Genomic DNA, 21,401 nt, shown 5'->3' on the forward strand with positions numbered 1-21,401 from the left:
CACCCTAAGTCTCTTACTGAAAGGTAAAGTCTTTCTTCCTCAGCTGTGAAATGGGCCGATGAGGTAGAGAAACCTTGCCATTCAGCATGGTTCCTTTTGCAATTGTATTGGTCAATAGTTATGGTAGATTAGGTCATAAAATGACCACAGCAATTGTTTACAATATTTCTGTCATCTTTATTAATTCCCCTTTATCTTAGATCAGCCTCATTATTATATTAAGCCCTGTATATGTGAACCCTCTGTTAAGATTAGGGATTTGGGTAATTTTGGCGTAACATCTTTTTTACCTCTCCCAGGATGGGATGATGTGTAAACTGTGTACAGCAAACTGTGTTTAATCAGAGGATGGATAGTTTTCACACCATAGCCTGACAAGGAACAAACCAGTAATTATAATCAAACGTAGAGAATAGCCAGTTTAGGTCCAGATGTGCTCAAAAGATGAGAAAGGCTGGGGCTCAAATGGCTGAGCTTGAGAAAATGTTGAAGACTAAGGTGTTTGTTTCAGTCAGGTTTACTTAAGCAGCAAAGGATATTACTGCTTTACGCTGAAACTTTTCAGTGGGTGGGCAACCATTTGAAATCTTATCATTATAGTCAAACCCAAGTGAAGCAGAAGACTCCTCCAAATAATTTTGTATAGTATCATTTTTAGTCTTTTTTCATTTTATACACTGCACTTAGCAAAAACTACCATTTTTTTGTGCCAGATGAGTGAGCAGGAAAAAATATTATTCAAATACCGGAGGGGTTTTTTTATTACCGCAGAAATTTCAGATGGAGACTCAAACCTTTCAGTACCCACAGCAGAGATGGCTACACATAAGCCGTTACCTGCTTTAACTTACGAAGTGAAAATATACTCATTGGCCAGTGGATAACATTGATTGATGATCTTCTCACTGCGTATGGACTTTCAGCATGAGAACAACACATTTCATTTCAGTGAGGGAAATGTTTTCTTTTTAAGCAAGAAAACCCATTTTTCTAAACTCATTTTTTCCAAGCTGAATTTTAAATGAAAAATTTCCCAAGCAATGCTGAGTAGCTTCCATTTAGCCATTTCTCCTGTTTTTAAAAATGAGCATCGTGGGAGCCTAATTGTTTGATTAAATACATAAATGCAGACTGACTTTTGCTTGAAACTACACTGTAGCCTAACTGTAAATATCTGCCTTTGTTTGGGCTTTGCACTGCAGTTGTTAGTGCAACAGTATTATTAGAATGTATTTGCATGTTAAAGAGATGGGTTAGAGTCACAGTCCAAGGGAAATTATATCTTGAAATTGCCTTAAGAGCGGGGCTTTGTTTTCTTGCTGAAACAAGCAATTCAGCTGCTGTTGGGGGAGGTTGGAGCCCATTGGGGTGGATGTTCGATCCATTATTCATGATTTTAGCAGAGCTGGGTTATGGTGGGAGGGGGAGATCATTATTCCCCATCCAAAGAAAAAGCAAGTGAACAAGTGAGAATTGCCCTGACTAAAAGACTTGAAGGAACTAAAAAAGGTAACACAATGCTTCATGGAGCAAACACCCGGCACAAATCAAAGGATTACTATGGCAACAAATGGGAACCAGTGGGAAAAATGGTAAATAATTTTCATCTGGTGAATTTCACCCTTTTTACCAATGGAATATCTGTAAACAAAAGGCAGCTTCCTTAAGCAGTCTCCTCCTGTTTATTCAGAAACAAGAAGACATTCTAGAGAAGAAAGATTTCACTCTTTCAAATGACCAAATATAGTTTATTGCTGTATTTGATACCTGATGTTCTTAAATGGAGCTGTATATCCTAGCTCTGATTGTTACTTCAGAGGGTATCAGTTCTGCCCTTACCTGAGTAAGTATATACCACCAAAGGCAAAAGTACTCACCTTTGCATTTCAGACTTGGATTATCTTCATACGTGGCTTTTAAAGACTTACACATTTGTTTCTGCGTAGAAAAATATCACAAAATCTCTGACACTCCCGGTTTATGGAAAAAGAGCCACTGAAGTGAACTCACTTAAAAGGAACAAGTTGTTACCAGAGAATTAAAATAAAAGCAGATAGGCTAGAGAAGGTGAGAGCATGTCTTAAAAAGCAAATCTTCCCCAAGGTCTGGTAATAAAGTAAGAGGAGCTAACACTGAAGAATAATTTCTTCTAGGCCATCCTTAATCTGTTTATCCAGTTTCCTTACTTATCATGCCCATAAGGAATATAAAATATCTATTACTTTAAGTTAATACCTGGGTTAAGTGTGGACCAACCAGATACAGTGATGTGCAAGTTAGGTAAGTCACTTTACCACCTGCTTTGTATCAAAACTTCTGTATGGACATACGAGGAGAATTTCAGTCTATATTTTGAATGTTCTATTTTTAGCTGGTTTGGGAGTGTCTGTGCTCCTTCTGTGCAATTTTCACAATTCCATGTGAGAGTTTTTCAGCTGGATGGCTTTTGCAGCAGCTCCCAGCCATGTGCTGAAAATTTACACATTCTTTTCTATTGCCCTGATTTAGGATTTTGTTTTCCCAGAAAGGAAACAGTGAATGTTTTATACATTGTGACTTTTCTTTCTTCTGAAAAAAACCCCAAACCAACAAATGACCGCATAGAAAGTTGTATCTCTTAGTGTCCGCTATTCCTTCAATGCAAAGTTGTTGGAAGAAGACAGACAAACTAGTGCTGACAGTATTCCTTCCCACCAAGATTAGGGGCAAAAAGAATAATTTACTTTGATGAATTGTATTCTTTCTTGCTATGCAAGATTCTGTAAAGGTTGACAATATAATGGCTTAAAAGACCCTTTATGATGTAAATCTGGATATCCCAGTCCTAACTGAACTCGGTGAGACTGTGTATTATTCATACAATGAGATGGATTTTCAAAGACTTGGAGCAAAGTGTTCTGTGTTTTCCCAAAATCAGAGACTCATCATATAAGCACAGATAATTAACCACACAACTGCCTATTGTACACTGGCAAATGGAATATACGTCATTTATTTTTAAGGAGTGAGAAGAAGAGTACATCTGTAGAAACAGCCTCTGAGAATTCAGTTAGATGTGTATTGCCTGTAAAAAGTAATACAAAAGCTACTGGAAGTTCCTGTCATCTGGTGTGTTTGATTGTACGCATGCAAAGGTCAGCTGTCACATGTGAAAAAGTAGCAGTTTTTAGACTGTGTGGTCAAATGTAAGGTCCGAATATCAAAGCATTATAACATACCATTAGGTGAGAGACATAAAATGTTCATCATTTGGCTTCCTGGAATTGCTGGAGAGCATCTTTCTACCCTGTCTCCTCCAGCCCTTCTGTAAAAAAAAAGGCTAAAAAGAAAAATTCCATGAAATTTAATGTTCACAGTTGTTACATATGAACTGATTAAGTTTGCAGGCAAATTGAGATTGCAATTAGCTATGGTAAAATGGAGAAAACAAAGTAAAACCCAGATGTAACTCATGGTGCATGGCAAAATTGCAAAAACAAGTCATGGCAGAAATGTGGGATTGTGCAAGCTGAAAAGTAACCTGAAAAACCTTCAACGTGCTGAGAGGGGCAGAAAGAGGGCGGTGCAATGAGGGAGCGGTGATGAAGCCCGCAAAGCGTGGATGACTTTTCTCTGAACATCCTCATGAGGTAAAGACATCGGCATGGATTAGCTTGTTTCTGGAGTGATAACAGGTGAGAGAAAAGGACTCAGCAGCAGGACTTAGCACTGCGTGTCTAAGAGGATGGGAGTGGAGGTGGATCTGGAAATACAGTAATTTGGATTCATGGGAAATTGTCAGTTGGTGTTGAGCTGTGGATGAAATGCAGCTGCTTCTGTGGTGCTGTGATGGAGTAGTTCCCATTATAGTGTGTTTGTATGTCTTGTAATGAGTTTGTGTCTGTTTCTGTGGTGTCAGTACATTGTGTGGTGGCCATCACATTCGGGGTGTTTTCCATTCCTGTTCCTAGTGTAGCGCATTCATTAGTGAGAACAAAGGGACAGAGAATGGAAGTTAACAGGTTATCAACTTTTGTGTCCATTTCATAGCGGTGTTGTTTTCCAAAACAAAACCACAGTTGTGCCACAGACTACGCCCTGCCGATTACATGGTGGGGGCCTGATATCCACACATACACATATAGATGTCCATCAATGCAATGCCAGGTACCTGCACTGTGTATATAAGTATCACATGATACGTTTCTACACCACCTTCGTTCACAGTCTAGATGTTTAGCAGCAACCTGTTAGGCACTTAAGCAGCCTTATCTCCCTTGATTTGAGCAGTACTAATCCCAGTGTTTCTGGTAGAAATGACATTATATGAAATTATGGACTATGAAGAGTCATCAGCTTGCACTGGAAGGCAAAAGGTGTTCAGCTCTGTGGTCACGCTTTAAGTGCTTTTCAACACATTTACTTTGCTGCTTATAAAAATCTATCATCCTTAAAGAAGCAAAGCAATTGTAAAAAAGATTTTCACTGTCTAGTGTGCATGTAATAGTCTATCTGCCTTTATGATGTATTTAATCTCTTCCTAGTAATTCCAACAATTATCACATCATCCCAGCGCCCAAGTTTCTGAAACTTGGCTTTGCATGGACTGCATGTTTATCAAAAAATTGCATGAGTTTATCATTTTCTTGCCCTACTTGTGCAGACGTAAGGTGTTGTCCATATATACGTAACTATGTGATTCCAATTAATACTAGTCTAAAGTAGAAGAAATGATCTTTTATCAAATCATTGTTCACTGGAAAACATAAGTGTGAATAGTGAAAAATTCAAACCTTACCTTCTTGGTAACTTTTGCTGCTCTGATTACAGTTTCAGGAATCCCAAGAGCAATAATATTTCTAACTATCTAAGTGTGTAGTTTTATGACTGTAAGGAAAGTTATATTAAGATTGGTTATGCTTCCTACGTATTTTAAATTAACAACATATGCATTTTTACATGAATCATACTGTTTCTATTTCTGGAGGCACATAAGATTTTTTTAAGTGATTATTGCCAACAGAATAGCATTGCCATGTTTTATCTGTTTTCACCAGATTGACTTTGCATGATTTTGTCTGATTTTGAATTCATAAAAAGAAGAAATGCACATTTTTTTAAAGTACACCTGAATTAGCTAGGTTCTTATTTACCATTTTCCTAAAGAAGCCACATCAGAATAAAATAATGCAGAAATTTCTGTTAACAGTAATTTTTCTTTTATCGGATGAGAAATCTAAAATGATATACCTGCATGTAGCCATCTCATGATTTACAAACAATTGTGCAAAACTGGCAAATCCCATTGCAAGCCATTCTTTCCACATTATTTGTGAGACCAAATTTTGGCCTTGTGCGATACAAAATGTCTGCAGACACCTCAAGGCGTAAGAGGAAATTGATAAAGCAGATAATGTGCTCTTGGTCACTTTATGTATACCTTTCAATGGGCTGGAAGCATCTCTTCCTCAGGTACAAAACAGACGTGCACAAGTCAATAAGTGAATAAAGTAAAGAAGGAACTGACAGGGCCCGGAAAGTATATGTAGGGTGATTTTCATTGTTCAGCGGAGTATGGTCCTGTGGGTGGTTTATGGGATACTTCCATCTGCCTTTTCTCCTTTTTCCCTAGAGGAGGAGAGGAGCGTCTGTTCCAGTGACGAATAGTTTTTGAATAACCAAAAGTGTCCCAGCAAGGGCTGCCGCGGCCCGAACAGTGACAGCAGCTGGTTTTGCTCTTGTGGAGTGGGAGGAGTGCCTGGGGACAGGAGACGGGTGCTGGGGCTGATGCCGGAGGGGAAGTGACAATGCAGACCCGAGAGCGATCCCACGACCTGCATTACATCCTTGCAGCTGCTGAGGTTGGAGCTCGCTGGACACCAGCCATCAGAGAGTTTGGGATTACACTTTGAAGCCTGAAGTGATCCCATCTTTAAAAGTGTCTTTACTCTGGGAAGTAGGAGCTTGGTACTGTAGTGTTTTCTGTGGTCACACATGTGAAGAGGAAGGGCATCTGGCCAAGCATCACCTTTGTTCAGACAAATCAATTTTAGCTCCAATGTGAGAGACACAAAATGAAGGACACAGAAAGTTCTGATCAGGAATATAAGTGCCACAAGATGAATTAGCATAGTATAAATAATAAGGTCTGACTCTGCCTTCTTGGGTCTTTATTTTTGAATTAAGTAACTTTCAGAAGTGCAGTGGATGGGATGCCAAATTTAACGAGAACATAAAATTAAAAGTATTAAGATTAAAATAGTGTTGGACCTGAAAAGGGGAGATACTTAAGCATTCTGGTCAGATCTCAGGCTCACACAACTTATGACCATGACATGTGTGGAGTAATTATTTTGAGTAGAAATGACAGAATGAAGTCGACTTGTGCAGAGAGCTGTCCTGTATCTGAAGAATGGTTAGCTGGTTTTAATAAATGCTATTCCATTAACTGCCTAATCAGAAGTGTTGCAAATGAATAAATAATTAGGTTCAATATATGTGCATTAGATGCATCTTCTGTTGAGATGTTAAAATTTTTATAGCTTTGATTATTATAAAGAAATAGGCCACCAAATGTGTAATCCTGTAAATAGGAGCTCATCTGGCAAATGTCATTGATGGTGCTGTCTCAGCTACTTGAGTGCAGCCCCAGAGTAGAGGCCTGAAGGGAATATCCAACATGTAACATCAGCATCCCAGCTATAGTTTTCAGAAGAAGCCACACAGGAAATTCCCACACATATTTAGGGCATTGCTATTTATTTGCACACTGTGCTTTGGTTTTAACTATTGATAACCGTGGGTTGTGCAGATGTCTGTCCTGCAGTTCTTTTCTTTTTTCCTTTTTTCTACACCATGGAGACGCATTTTCTGCTAAACTTATCCCTTTGTCCTGCTGATCAGCTCAGGGATTCCCATGTTTTACCTGTACAGAATGTATCGATACAGGAGCTTCAGGCTCAGCTTGAGCAGGAGACGAGACTTCACCGAGAGGAGCAAGAAAAGTTTACAGAAAGGATCATCCAGGTAAATGCAAAACCCGCCTGCTGGGAGAGATGCGTGACCATGATGTGTGGCATGGACCTTGTTTGTCAGGACCATGGGAACTTGTGTCCTGCTGGCTGTACCTGTTTGACCTCATCTGAGTAAATGAAGAATCTGGAAGTTGGGAAATGTAAACTCAAGCCTATTTTGCCACTTTGAATCTTACTTTGCTTGGTGGCGAGAAGTTTTGTCCTCCCCTATGTGGGGGAAGTCGAGGTAGAGACGTGAAATACTGCATGGGGAATTATATCAGCCCCTTCAGCTCTCCATGAACTGAGTGCGTTTGATCTCTGGGAGCACAGTTTGGCTCTGTGCCTTATTCTGACCCCTCCTAGCCCAAAGAAAATCCAGCACTTCTCTGAAGTCAGAGGAGCTGTTACACACTCATAACTGAGACACAAATCGGGACTTTTTTGTATTTCTCAGTACCCTATGCTTCCAACCCTCTTATTTATAACTGATGAATAAATCATATTTTGTTGCATGGGCTCCCCCTGCTCTTTTGAAGGCTGGAACAGATTAGTCAATCGTTTTGTGATCTCTAGCTCCTAGAGCGAAAAAAATCTGTTGCTAATTTTTGCAGGCTGTTTGGCTCTTAACTGAAGTTTTCTTTTTAAATTTACTTCATAAACTAAATTCATCATAATTGTTGCATAGTGTAAAGCATTTTTCCTTGTGCCAGCTAATCTCATTATATCCAAGTGGTATCTCTCTGGTTTTTCATAAGTAGCTTTCATTTCCAGTTGATTTCCATAGGAGCCTTCTCATGGAGGCTTTTGAAGGCAACCAGTAAATTGATTTCCTTCCTAGTTGCCTTGGCCGTGAAAGCTTTTTGGAAGTTATGCCTGCCTCTTAAAGTTCTTTTCTGTTGGAATAGCTATCCATTGAAAAAACATAATACTCTATGAAGCTACCTCCACCAGGGTCTTCTGCAAGAATTTGTGACCACGGGGACTTAGATCGTAACAGCTTGTAAAAACAATGAAAACTGCAGCAAAATCAAAGCTAGATATTCATGTTGACAGCCAGCAGAAATAGAATAAAAGCATCTTCTGGATTCTTCATTTTTTCCAGATTATGCCCATCCTGTTAATGTTGTTCCTTTTTTATCATCTTCCAGGATTTCTGGTGGAAATGACTCATATCTTTGCTGTATTTAACTGTAACTTATTTTGGTGGAAGAACCTGCATCAACACAAAATCTATTTCTTCCTGTAAAAATTAAATTTAAAATAAGCCCCTTTTTTACTGTTTCATTTTTATCAATGTTTAATGACATCAAATTGATGAGTGCTAGCAGTGTACAGTGTGCTAGCATTCTCCATCAGTGTTATTAGGAGTTGCATGTATGTTTTTTGGGCTGTTATAGTTTACTATAGTTTTGTTTTAAGCTGCATTTTAAACCCATTTAAGCTAGCAACTGCTGTAAATACATTTAATTTAATTGGGAACTTTTTAAGGCATAGTAGCATTGATGCTGAAAATTTGCATTATGCCAGAGCACATGATTTGAAGGGGAGGAGAGTCCTTAGTAAACCATCTGGTATGGACCAGTAGGCTGTTTCAGAAGCATGTGAATGTTGCCATGAAAATCAAACATATATTTCTTAGCAGTATTAATTGCTAGGAGGTCCGTGCTCCTGAAGAAGAATCTCTAAGTACTCTTCATTCCTGTATGAATGTTGTTTGTTGCAAGGTATGTTCTTATGGTTTAAATCATTGTAGTCATTAGTGTACTGTGGCTTTCATAGATTTCATCTATGGAGCTGGTCAGCAAAGGGAGAGGCTGTTGTTCTGCAGAATGGAAAATAGTAGAAACTGGCATCTGTAAGCAGTGGCTCTGTACTCATTTTCCATCTGCCTTTTCTTGATCAATGTGAACCACAGCTTGTTTGAAGTGGAAACACTATCTCATCCATGCAGAATACAAGATGTCATATAACTAACTTGTACATGTGCTACTGGGCACAGGTCATGCCATGGTTAGATTTTGACATATTGAGGGAGAAGTCGCATTTAAAGAATAATGTTTCAGGTGGCCTTGTGTTGAAACAGGTGTAATTATATGTGTGCTCCAAAGAATGAGCTTTTCTTGGTGCTTCTAGTAGTGAAACTGAAACATGTTGAATGCTGAGTTGCAGCCAATTCCTGTTTCTTCAGTTCCTGCATGTCCCTGATCTAGTTGTATCAAAATGAGAAACTGTTTACTGTGAGTCATTCAGATGCCTTCAAGTATGAACTGTGAGAAGTGAGGGACCAGTAGTTGTATCTGAGGTACTGGATGTGGTTTCTTCAGAAGCGTTGTCCTTTCAGAAGCAGAGAGAGATGTGGCCACAGAGGAAAGGATGAGTCTGTGGCTGGGGAGGGAAGAGGCAAGGATAATATTCCAGGTTGTCTGAAGGGGAGCTGTGGTCCCACCTTGTAGGAATGGCTGCAAATGAGTTTAGCAGGTGATTTGTGCAGCAGTATGATGTGGTGGCTCTGCTGGGAACTTACTGCAGGGATACAATCAAGAGAGGGAGGAAAATATGAGTGGTATAAAATGTTTAAGCAGCAACAGAGAACTCATGCATCTTTAAAGTAGATGTCCACTTCTACAGCAGGTTACTTGGATATGGTTACCTAAGCACAGCTTATCGCTGTTCTCTAATCTCCTCAACAGTCATAACTGCTGAGGAACTTATTGAGCCAAACTCAATAACTACTCACTACTGATGAAAATTAGAGCTTTCAGTGTCTCTCACCCAACAAAGTACAAGTCCTGGAGACAGCCCCAGGACACCACCCCATTGACATGGTGTCTGTCGTTCCATTAAAGCTGGAGGAGGAGCATATGCAGACCCTGCGGAGGAAAGACTTGGAAGTGCAGAGCTTGACTTTGCAAAACAAACTGGAAGAGAAGACCTGGAGCCAGGAGAAAAGTCTGCTGCAGCAAGAACTCAGGCATTTCAAGCAGGACACCTTTCTCCTGTATGTCAAACTGAAATGGCTGCTGAAACATTGGCGGCAAGGCAAGCGAATGGAGGAGGAAGGGGAGGACATATTAGAGGTAACTGTCCCACCTTATTAACCCAATGAAGTTGCAAGTGTTGGGGTACTGGGATGTCCCTTATTTAAGTGTAGACTTTAAATATGATGTGGCATCAGCAACTTTACAATTACACAGAGATTTAAAGAGGTTTCAAATTAAGCATGAAGCTTTTCTTAAGTTGGCTTGTGCTAAAGTATATTCGGCATGATAATGTTACAGATCACCCATTTTTAAATCTAAAGCCCTAACCAGTACAAACATCTGGTCCTGAAAAACTCTCTCATAGTAAATGAAAATTTAATTAGGTCTCAAAGATATGACTCCTGAATAATTTTTGGAAAGAAAAGAAGTTTGGAAAGAAAAGCAAGCTGGTGGAGTCAAATCTGTTTAGATGGGTTGGGTGCTGTCATTTTTCTCATCATGTGCACAGTGTGTTCCTTACAAAGCCTTCAGTAATACAGATGGAGGGAAGCTCTGTTTTCATGTTGGCAGGAGAATTATACAGCTTCTTGTGGGAACTTAGAGTGAATCATTCCTGTTTGTTCCTCTTCTCCACACGTCTATCACCGTCAGCAGCAGTACGCCAGTAGTCATCATGGTGATTTTCCAAGTAACGACTAAATTAAGATCAGGAATTTCAGAAGTACATAGCAACCTGGAATCCCCAAGCTGACACATCTCTCAGCAGGGGTGTGATTGCCAGCCGACATGCACTGTGAAGAAAGGTGCTGCTAAATTGTGTCGAGTTGCACATCCAGAATTACTATTTGCTGTGGAAATCTTACCTAAAGAAAAAATAAGTTTAAAAAAGTGTTTGCTCATTCTGATATTTTCTACAAGATTCTTGAGAATAACAGATTTATTTTGCAGGTTCATGCAATTCTGAAGATGTTTGCTAAGGCAACTAAGTAATTTTTCTCAGTATTTCTGGTACTTACGTGACTAGTGTTTTTCAGTGTTTGCTGCATTTGGCAGTACAAGTAACCTTTCAGGTCTGGTAGGAGTATGCTTAAGTTGAATACTCCAGTGTTTTGTACTCTTAGATAAAGGGTAGATGAACATCTTTACCTTCATCTGGTGTAGTAGTATGAGTCAGAAACAAGAGATGAGTAGCTCTTTAGAAATGATTTGCTTCTACTTTACTTCATCAGTACTAATTTTCTTCTATGTAAACTAACTCATCTTCTAACATCAAAATAGCTTTTGACTGGTTAATTTATAATCAATCCACCTCCAGTCATTACTGGAGTCGTGTGTTTTGCTAAAGCATTAGAGAGAATGAAGCGCTAGATTTGGATACTTCCTGATCTCCATATCTTCATCAGACAATACACTAGTGTCTTGTATAGTTTTTCATTAATGCATGATGGATATAATCATACATTACACCCATCTTCTCAGCTGCATTGATGTTGCAGGCCTGCATAATGTTGTGTTCACATATGCAACATGTCATATATCACCCAAAGATCATTTCCTGTAGCCTACAGAATACAGGTCAATATATCCCACCACAGAGATACAGGGGAAGATGGTCCCTTCCCTTAGCCCTACAATAGATTTCTGTCCCACGAGGTGAATGGCAAAAGAGTGTCAACGTGTCCCATCTCCTGCATTTTAGATCGAGCACCCTGAGGCCCTCACAGACTTTGGCATTCAGTCTGAGCAGAAGGCAGATGATGCAGATCGAGAGGAGGAGGAAGAGGATGTTGTGTTTGCGCTGGCAGATTTCTCGCAGCGTCCCACCACGGAGAGCACAGATCTTGGACCACAGCTGCAGACTGCAGAATTACTGCAGCAGCAGAAGCAGGTACTGTACCATCTGTATATCATACCCTGGGAATGGAAACTGTGGATTTTCCAAGGGAGTTCATTTTCTCTGCTACTGTGTTAAATCACCTAAAATCATACTTGTAAAAATACTTATAGCAACACAGCAATTACAGTGGATTTCATCCATTATATTTATATTTAATCAAGAGCCACGTGATTACTGTTCTCCTGTTGGCAGATGCTCTCAGTGAAAAATCCTATTTCCTCTTGTGGCTGTTTGCCCAGAAACATCTATCAGTGATGGTTTGCAGAATTTACATGCCCCTCTTGCCTGAGCACATCTATTGTATTCTACTGTCAAGCTTTTAGCAAGAAGAGATGATTTTATTTCCTTTAAATAATTTAAGAAACTAGCACATGTATTTAATGCTTCCCTTAGAGATGATGGGAAACAATGCAAAAGTTCCTTCCTGTCACTGGGTTTGTTTTGAAATGCCTAAAAACAAATCATGCTAACATTTTTCTGACATCTCCTGTGCCCTGCATGTGTGTGTCAGAGCACTGGCATATATCCTAGCTTTTTTCTTTGTACATTTAATATACCAGCAGTACTAACAATAACAAACATTAATCAAACATTAATGCTTCCGACAGTTCTTCAGGAGTATCTTCTTATATTTTTAAAATGGAAAATGCTCAGATGAGAGTATCCTGTTATATGGAATTATTTGCAGTCATAAGTAGAATGGAGCAAGAATTCTATGTAAAACACAAATTCAGTGAAAAAGGTCTTGAAGCTTTATGCCTTATTCCCCATCTCTATCTGGGCCCTTGACTTGGGATCCCACTTCACAGCAAGAACTCTCAGACAAATATGTACTCTTTATGACCGCATTACTTTGCTGGATTTGCTGCAGGATCTGGGGATTGTGTGTGTCTTTGCATTTCAGTTCTTCACCTTGAATTCCCCAGACTCTCATGACTATGTAAAACCTGTCTGCTCGTTATCTATATGGTCTAATAGATACGCAGCAGGCAACAGTGTCTCTATCCAATAATAAAGTTAGGCTGGTGCTAGATGATGCACAGGCTGTCTTGCAACCTACCTCTCTAATTCAAGATGTAACTTCAGTTAGAATTTCTGTTTGAATAAAAATAGTAAAGATCTGTGGTCTTTATGCTACTTCATATTCTGCTTTAAGTTTGTATACTCTTTTGCTTTCCTTTTTCATAATGCTAGCTGACAGCTCTATTCTTTAGCTATTATTTTCTGTGAAGTGTACTACCAAGGTAGTATTCATTTGATCAGTTTGGCATTTGGAAAGGTTCTACCTTGCCAGTTACCCAGACCCAACACTGTCAGCCTGTCAGTAGGCTGAAGAAGGCCATGGAAGAGATGCTCGTGAGCACATCATTTAACTGCATTCCATCTGTAGACTGATTTAATCTAAAATGAGTAAAATAAATATAAACCAACATACTATCTCAGTACAAACTCTGTCATGTACTAACTTTCCATATAGATCTCTTAAAATGACCAAGAACATTCAAGTAAGTAATGTCCTCTTTGAAATAATCATTGCTTAGGCATTAAGCTCAAGGTGGCAGAAATGGGAAGCAAGGTTGCTTATAATTCATTTTTATATACATTGCATGATGTTCTAAAGCAGCAGTTCCAGCTAATCTTGCTTAAAGAAATGATCCATAGGAACACACCACATCTCAGTACCTCTCTTGATACTAGTGAATAGTGGATGATATCCAAATGGACTTGTGAAGGTAAAATAGGTTTCCTGCCTTCCAACCAGGAAAAAAGTGTTATTTCAACAATGCAAGAATGAGTGAGTTTGATAAATATTTCTCATTTTAAGCACTATTACTTGTTTTGCCCGCTCACACTAGTGAATCTCCTAACAAACACTGTGTTTATTGATAGGCTTGTAAAAAGAGTTTTCAGTGCTACGGGGCTTGTATTTGACAATGCCAAGAAAGGATTATGATTATCCCCTGGCACAGAAATAGGAAGCCCTAGTGTAGGTTAATTCTGATGCTGTCATACATTCAGGGCATCAGAGTCCTCTGGAGGACCGTGACAGAGGAGTGGCTGCCTACACACCTCCTGCACCCTCAAGACTGTGCCAGAGCCTTGTTCTGCCCTCACACATCTTAGTATCAGTTGGGCCTGAATTGTCCATGTCACTATGGTGGATGGCTTGGCCCTGCAGGCCTCCTGCATGCAGCACCTTCACTATGCACACCAACCTCGCCAGACCCTGGTCCTTGCTCCAAACACATTCCAGACTTTCACCCATAAACATCAGCTCCACTTATTTCATATATGATCCCAAAGCACGTTAACTAAACAAAAATAGAGCAAAGAAACACTTCGCCTGTGTTGTCCCAGCTTTAAAAGCTCTGAGAGTATCAGCAGACCCAGAGCACATCCTTCCTGAAGGGGTGGATCTTAGCAGTGCTCACCTCCCAGTATACCACTGACTAGTCAGGCTGTGCTGAAAAATACCCAGGGTTTTGGGGGTCTTCTGCAGGTTCCTTAAGCCTGCAGCTGGAAAAAAGTTTATATGGGGAATTTGGGGTGAGTGGTGAAGCTGGCAGTCTCCAAGGTTTGCACCTGCCAGAAGAGCCCTAAGTTACTGCTTCTGCCTGGCAATCTCCAAGATGAAATGCATCAGCATTTGTTTCACATTAGGAAGGAAATTTTGTGATAGTCTAGGAGTAGCTGAGATAACTAGGTCAGAAGAAAGAAAGGACTTACGGTAACTTGAAGTAACCCATATTTATTTTTTAACATTTAATGAACAGTATTTTCAGCCTGCTCTCTTGCTACTGACTTTCTCACCCTACCTGGAAAGTGGAATTGTTTTGAGAAAAATTATAAACACCAAGGCCTTAATTTCAACCAGCAACCTTTAATTTTATATTATTATGATTTGAGGTACTCAACTCTGTGGAAAGTACATGTCTCAATTGTCTGGGATTTTTATGTGGCCAGCGTGTGGAGGGTTGAAAGCATAGCAGAGGGGAAAGGGGAGAAAAAACATTAGTTGATGAGAGGCAGAGTAGATGGGGACTCTGAGAAGGGCCAATTCATTTTTCTCTTCATGGCATTGTCCCTTGGCTAGTAGCTGGGGCACACAGCAGAAGGGGTTGGGCAAGGAACTGGCAAGGCTCAAGAGCCAAGCAGGAAGTCTGGTCACAGGCAGGAGATAAGCAGGCAAGTTGGGCTGTTGGCACAGTAGAGGAGGGCTTGCTGTAAGTCAGCCTTTCTGTGTGTGTAGTAAGAAATCAGGGAGCCTGTGGAAAAAGGAAGAGCTTTTGTTCAGCCAAGTAGAAGGGGTGAGATGCCTGTTGGATGGTGTAAGATCAGGGGAGTAAGAAGAGTTTAGACATCTGTAGTCCAAGCATTAAAAAACAATATACCTTCATGTTGTTACGGGGGTGGGGGATCAAGAATATCTCCAATTAGATCTTTTTTTGCTCATACAATGTTTGTTTTCAAAGCTTAGCTAAGAGAAAAGCTCGAAGGAATAGTAATTAAGACCTAAATATACTTAAATGATTTGCACCAAGATCCAGCTTCACTTTTGACTAGATTTGTGATTAGACAGAGAAAATGCACAATTCTCATTTGCTGTTTAGGCTTCTGACCTTGTGTTTTTAATTGACTGTTCTATTTAACTGCTTGTAATACCAGACTGTGGCTAAATTCTTCAGTGAAATTTTCAGAGAAAAAAGAATTGTGATTAAAAGCAGACCACGCTTCAGCCAACTGCTCTGGTCTCAAACTTTTCTAGAGCTGGAGGCTCTCATCTCTGGGACTGACTCAACTTAGTAAAGACTCCAAAGTCCTGGAATTTAATTGAGGTTTACTACATTAAGTTTTTACTTATTATCAGCTGTTGTTTCCTTTACCTATAAATCCTGAGCTGTGGATACAACAAGACTTTAAACTGCATTAGTAATTCTCTTGTCTTAGATCAGTTGTGAATAAGTCATATTCCTCCATGCTCTAAATTTTGGTAACTGGTAAGGTACTAAAGAGCCAACTCCTTGCATGGGAGACTGTCCAGGGACTCACAGCCATGCCCTGTTTCTTCTGCCTGTACAAAATCCCTGGGAGGAAGGGGAAGATCATAACAATCCTTGTTATGATGCAGAAGCTGTTTGGTGGTTTTACCAACAGAAATCTAAAGTGTTCTAGATCTAAATGTTGTATCTCAGAGCACATTGTCTCAAAAGTACTTTTTCTGTGCTCCAAAAACACTCCAGTTTGGCAAAACAGAAAAAATAATCTCACAGACCTCTCCAACTTCAGACTGTAGATACAAAGTCATGCAAAAGAGACTTCTCTGCAGGACTTAAAAGTATGTAACCAAAATTGGATTTATATTGGCAAGTTAATTAAAATCCCAGCAAGCCCAGGGGGCACCTGGGGTACTTGTCTCATAACAGCGACATTGATGTAATGCCTCTAGAAATAAGACATGCCCTTATCCCAGTAGGCTACAAACCTGCAATGAGGCTCTTTTGGCTCCTCTCTGTACTAGTCCATCACTTCGTTCTTTGCAAACCTAATTTTACAGGACTCTAAAGCTATCAAATATATGCACAGGAATGAGGAATGTACCTTGATTTAGTGTTACTTGGTTTTCTTTTTCTTCTCCCTCATTTCTCTCATGGAGCCTTTAGACTACTTTGCCAGAGAAAGGTTTATATGGCATACTAGAAAACACAGAACATGGCTCTTGAATGAAAGCACTTCATAGACATTGGGGTCAGGGTTTTCAAAGAGGATGAGGCCAGATTTTGATGTGCTCAATACCCAGCAGCTCCTGTTGTGACACTAAGAACAAATCTTCAAAAGAGCTCTTATTCTGATTACTACACAAGGGGCTTGGGATGCTTGGAGAATTTAGCCTTAATTGGTTATAAGAATGCAAATTCATGGTGGAAATATAAAATCTCATTACATATTGAAAAGTAGGTGATCTTATATGCATGATGGAGACTGCTGCTGTATAGTAGAAAACTGCTAATTGGCATTAAATGTTAATGGAATTAATTCTGCTTCTGTGGGTGCATTTCTTATAAACCCCCATGTTGTACACCATCACATTTCATTAGCCCAAACATATTATAGGTCAGTCAGTGAGCACCTGCAGTCATTTCCTTGCATCTAGCATATTTTTGCTGATGAATCAAATGGCTTGGAAAAAGTAGACCACATTTGTTTGTTTTTTTAAACAAAAAAGGCACCGTGGTATGTCTGATTAGTGATTACAAAAGTGGGTGAGGTGGGTTCAGTGATGCCAAAAATCTGATGAACATATGCTTATGATGAACGTATAAGCTTAGTTGTCTGCATAAAATTTTATATGTATTGTCATTGAAAAAAGCACATGAAAATTTTTTAGATTTTTGCATACATCTGTACACTTCACTTGTCTACAAAGAAGTCCCCATGTAGGTACTTTGTGAAACACTAGATAAGAGATGCAGGAAGCCTTCACTTGGGAAAATAAATAAAAAATACAATCAATTAGACTATCATGCAAGAATCAAGACAGCTAATTTGAGTTAGGCCTTCCCAAGGAAGCTAATGCATTCATGAGAGCCAGGTGATTAAATGCTGAATTTGTTGAGTAAGCTTTCCCATTTTTCTACTCATGCTGTGTTTGCTAATCAAGTATGATTTTCTTAAAAGTATTTTCTGTTCAGAATAACTTGTCAGCTACAATCTCTGGCTACTTTCTGGTCTTTGAGAGGCTCATTGGGACTATTTGATTTAGATTTTGGATGAATAAATCAACTTACACATTCCTGTTTTCTAATTCAATGATTGCAAAAAATGCTGGGATATCCTTTGTTTTACTGATCCAGAATGAGTCTTTAAAAAGCATTTTCGATATTTAACATAAAAATGACAGTTTTTGCAAGTCTTCAGAGAATTTGTGGAAAGTAAATGCCAAAACTAAGAAAAAAAATTAGAGATTTGAGTAAGTATACATGCTGTCTTTCAGTACTTGCCAAGATCAGATGTCAGCTCTGGGCTAGACTTTTAATTTTAACGCCACTCTTGGCTCCTGGCTAGCACAAGAGCACAGGCAACATTTTTAGTATCACCATGACATTCTCAACAAGACGTGGATGGGGGTTTGCTCTTTGATCCCATCTGCAAGAGGGAAAGTGGCCTACCTGGCATTCGTGCCTTTGGTCCCAAACAGGGTGCTGCTGTAAAGCTAACCTGTGTGCAACTGCCTGGGGCTGAGCAGGAATGTGAAGTACAGACTAGTGGAACACCTTAGCAGAGATACTTATCTCCAAACCTCACATTTTTTTCCAATGTAATGTTATCTGATAATACGAAAACATTGAAAATTAATCCCTTTTCTTTATATGTAGTTTACAAATATTTGAGGTTTGATGCTGAGCAATGACTGTATGTATGAGGCATCCAGCTACTAGCTTTGGTTTATGGTATTGAGGAAGAAGTTATTACAGATGTCCTCAATCCAGAAAGATTCTTAGTGCTTTTTTTCAGGGTGACTTAAGTATCTTTGTTTTTCATGGGTGCTTCAGGACTAGGGCTAACAAGAAGTAGAATAATAGAATTGCAGAATCATAGAATCAATTTAGGTTGGAAAAGATCCTTGAGTCCGACCGTAAACCTAACACTGCCAAGTCCACCACTAAGCCATGTCCCTAAGCACATCTACATGTCTTTTAAATACCTTCAGTGATGGTGACTCAACCACTTCCCTGGGCAGCCTGTAGACAGAGAAGGCATTGCTGTTCTTAGTTTTCTCATGCAAAAGTTAGCTCAGGCACTTTCTCTTCCATGCAGTGGACATGCAGGCCTTTTTCCCCCTAAAAATGAAACTGGAGACTAAAGCCATCCAATGACAGCATTTTGTTTGCTTTGTTGCGGCAGGCAAGCGAGAATCGGAAGCTGCTGAATGCTCTGAAGGGTTTGCTGGATGAGTTCCGCTCGGAGCTGCGGGACGAGGAGCGTGAGCGCCAGGGTCTCCAGCAGCAGTATGCCCTGCACAAGGCAGCCTGGGAGGTCGAAATGACTGAGCTGAAGTGTCACCTCAAACAGGTAACGTCCCCCACATCCAACACCGGTAAAGAATGTCCGAGGTGCTTAATGAAATGGGAAATCTATGACAGCCAGGAAAGGGACTATATTTATTCATTTTACCCTGGTGCCTGAAAGCCCTCCTGAAGCCTGAGCAAAGCTTTGCCTCTTGAGTTGCCTCTTGGATTCCAGTTGTCCAGTACAAATGCTTATGTAGTAGGTACTGTGTAACGTAAGTGAGGACAAAGGAACCGAAGCTCTTCTTGTTGTATTTTCTCCAAAGAGTTGACTGGTAGTGGATCAGCTGCAGTAATGAGACGTGCGGGTGTCTGTATTTACTGAAATTTATAGGAGAGAAAAATGTCTTGATGTTGGCGTGCTCACAATTAACTCGTCACTGTGCCTTGGCACATAACAACTGTGGTATTTGATGCATAGGAGAGAAAAGAGTGATCTAATACCAGCTATTCAAAGCTACTGATCATTGAAGAGAGAGTTCTAGCTACCCGCTATGGGATACTGTTAGAACTATGTATATAAAATCTGGTGCCAGGTGCTTCAGTGTCATGTATGGTTGTTCACAGAAGATGCACTGTTTCTGAAGCAATATGAAAAAAAATCAGCAAAAAACCCACAAGGATTCATTTCCAAATCTAATGGCATAAAAGCTCTAATTTTCCACATTGAAGAGGGCAGGGGTGAGAGAATTAGTACGTTCAGGTCTTGAGAAAAGATTTGTAATTGCAGAGCTTCTCTGCAGAAGACAAATATAATAAAAATATTCCCTGCCGGGAGGGTGGTACGTTTAGGGGGGTTTACTGAATGTTGGAGACTCTGACATACAGAGCTGAGATGCTAGGCACTGCTTTTCCTGCCCAGGTACTGTAGGCTGCTTTCCGAGAATGCAGGAGGAAGCTTTCATCTTAGCAGAGTTTTCTCTCAACAGATTCAGATTCTCAGTTCAGCTGCTTCTTAGAGCACACACATTTTCAGACAACAGATCACCTGAAAAAGGAAACAAAATCAATTTCCATTTTTGCTCCTCCCAAAACAAAACCTGAGCGACAGATTTTCCTTAAACTAGAGATGACAACAAAGAACAAAACTTAGAGAAAGTTGGTCTGACAACGAACTGCCAATTTAGAGTTTGCATGCTTTGCCCTTGCATGGGCAATAAACTCCCAGGCTGCCGCTTTAGCTGGTGTTTGGCACCAGGATGGTGCTGCCACTCCTGCCCAGGGCGAAGAAAGGTTTGCACCCTTCCTTCTGGGAACTTTATCAGGCTCTTTGCTACCTCCACCACTCCACTGGTGGTAATAATATATAACATATGGTAATTACCGAGCCATGGGTGTTGCTTTTCACATTTTTTCAAGCAAATGAAAAGAATGAAACTGGTCAATATTTAAGACTGTCTTCCTTAGCCAGTTCCCCACAACATTTCTATTTCACAGTAAAAACAGGTCCCTAATGCATAGCAAAAAGATAGCACATCGATCATTAGAATGTCTGTTAGGCTAGGGCAAACAATGTAGGTGTCCCACTGAAGTCTGGTATATGTGCTCACAGTCACAAGGAGGCAATTCAAAAACCATATATAAAAATAATAATACAATAAGCCTGAAATAGAAATAATATAAACATAAATTTAACTCAAACTAATGTTAAAGATTCAAAACATGGGGTGTTTTCACTATAGGTTCAATATCAGGACCAAAATGGGAGGAGCTATTGAACATGTAAAATATCAGCATTACATATAGTCATGTTAACATCCTTTGCTATTCTGTGCCCAATATGTGGCACAACAACAGCTGTAACTGAGTAGCCAAGACTGTCAGGTTGGTGTGGGTAGCAGGACCTCTCATGATGTCATTTTGTTGTTTTGATCGGTAGTGATGAAGCAGAGGGCTGTACAGCGCTCCCACCATAGGTTTCATATAGAGCTGCCAACCCCCTGACAAGCCCACGGAGAATCAAGGCCTTTCTAGTCTCCACTGTTGTCTTCACTGCTGCTGTTTTCCACTTCTTTTGTGAAGCAGTAGGTCAACTAACAAGAGCATTTTCCTCAAGAGAGTCAACTCCTAATTAATAGTTACTGGCAATGGTTTTGCATTTTGATGCTTCAACACTCTATAGGAAAGAAAGAAAAAAAAAAGAAAGAAAACTCTTTTGAAACAAAAGCACTGTATATCAGAGGTGGCAGTGTACTATTGCCTGCTGCTTTGGAGCTTTAGCACTGAATATATCATTAAAAATAAAAGTCTTGGCTGTCAGAAATGCTTGTACATCTTATTTGGCAGAAGGATCCTTAGGCATTGCTTTTAAGATAAGAAATAATGAGATTGCTCCCAAGTATGGGATTGTGATAATGCTGAGTCAATAACGAGTCCCAGCAATTCTCAGCCTCCATCTGGGCAAGTGAAAAATCCCAGTATTCTAGGAACTGGGAACTAAGAAATGTTTGGAAGAAGGAGG

The 21,401-nt window shown here is 39.8% G+C and overlaps 1 protein-coding gene across 8 annotated transcripts in view; it reads left to right on the top strand.

The window, feature by feature from the left end:
• Window positions 1–21,401, top strand: part of MTCL1 (microtubule crosslinking factor 1) — a 111,644-nt gene that overhangs the window by 67,912 nt on the left and 22,331 nt on the right. For 4 of the 8 annotated variants that reach the window (XM_074821823.1, XM_074821845.1, XM_074821838.1 and 1 more), the window contains 3 exons: window positions 9,842–10,072; window positions 11,676–11,864; window positions 18,777–18,944. In XM_074821823.1, the coding sequence (XP_074677924.1) occupies window positions 9,842–10,072; window positions 11,676–11,864; window positions 18,777–18,944 (588 nt within the window). Of the gene's footprint in view, window positions 1–6,882; window positions 7,006–9,841; window positions 10,073–11,675; window positions 11,865–18,776; window positions 18,945–21,401 lie in introns of all 8 variants that reach the window. The other 4 variants (XM_074821795.1, XM_074821813.1, XM_074821805.1 and 1 more) reach the window with 2 other exon arrangements.

The sequence above is a fragment of the Strix aluco genome, chromosome 1 (genome assembly GCF_031877795.1).
Source record: "Strix aluco isolate bStrAlu1 chromosome 1, bStrAlu1.hap1, whole genome shotgun sequence".
Classification (NCBI taxonomy): Eukaryota; Metazoa; Chordata; class Aves; order Strigiformes; family Strigidae; genus Strix; species Strix aluco.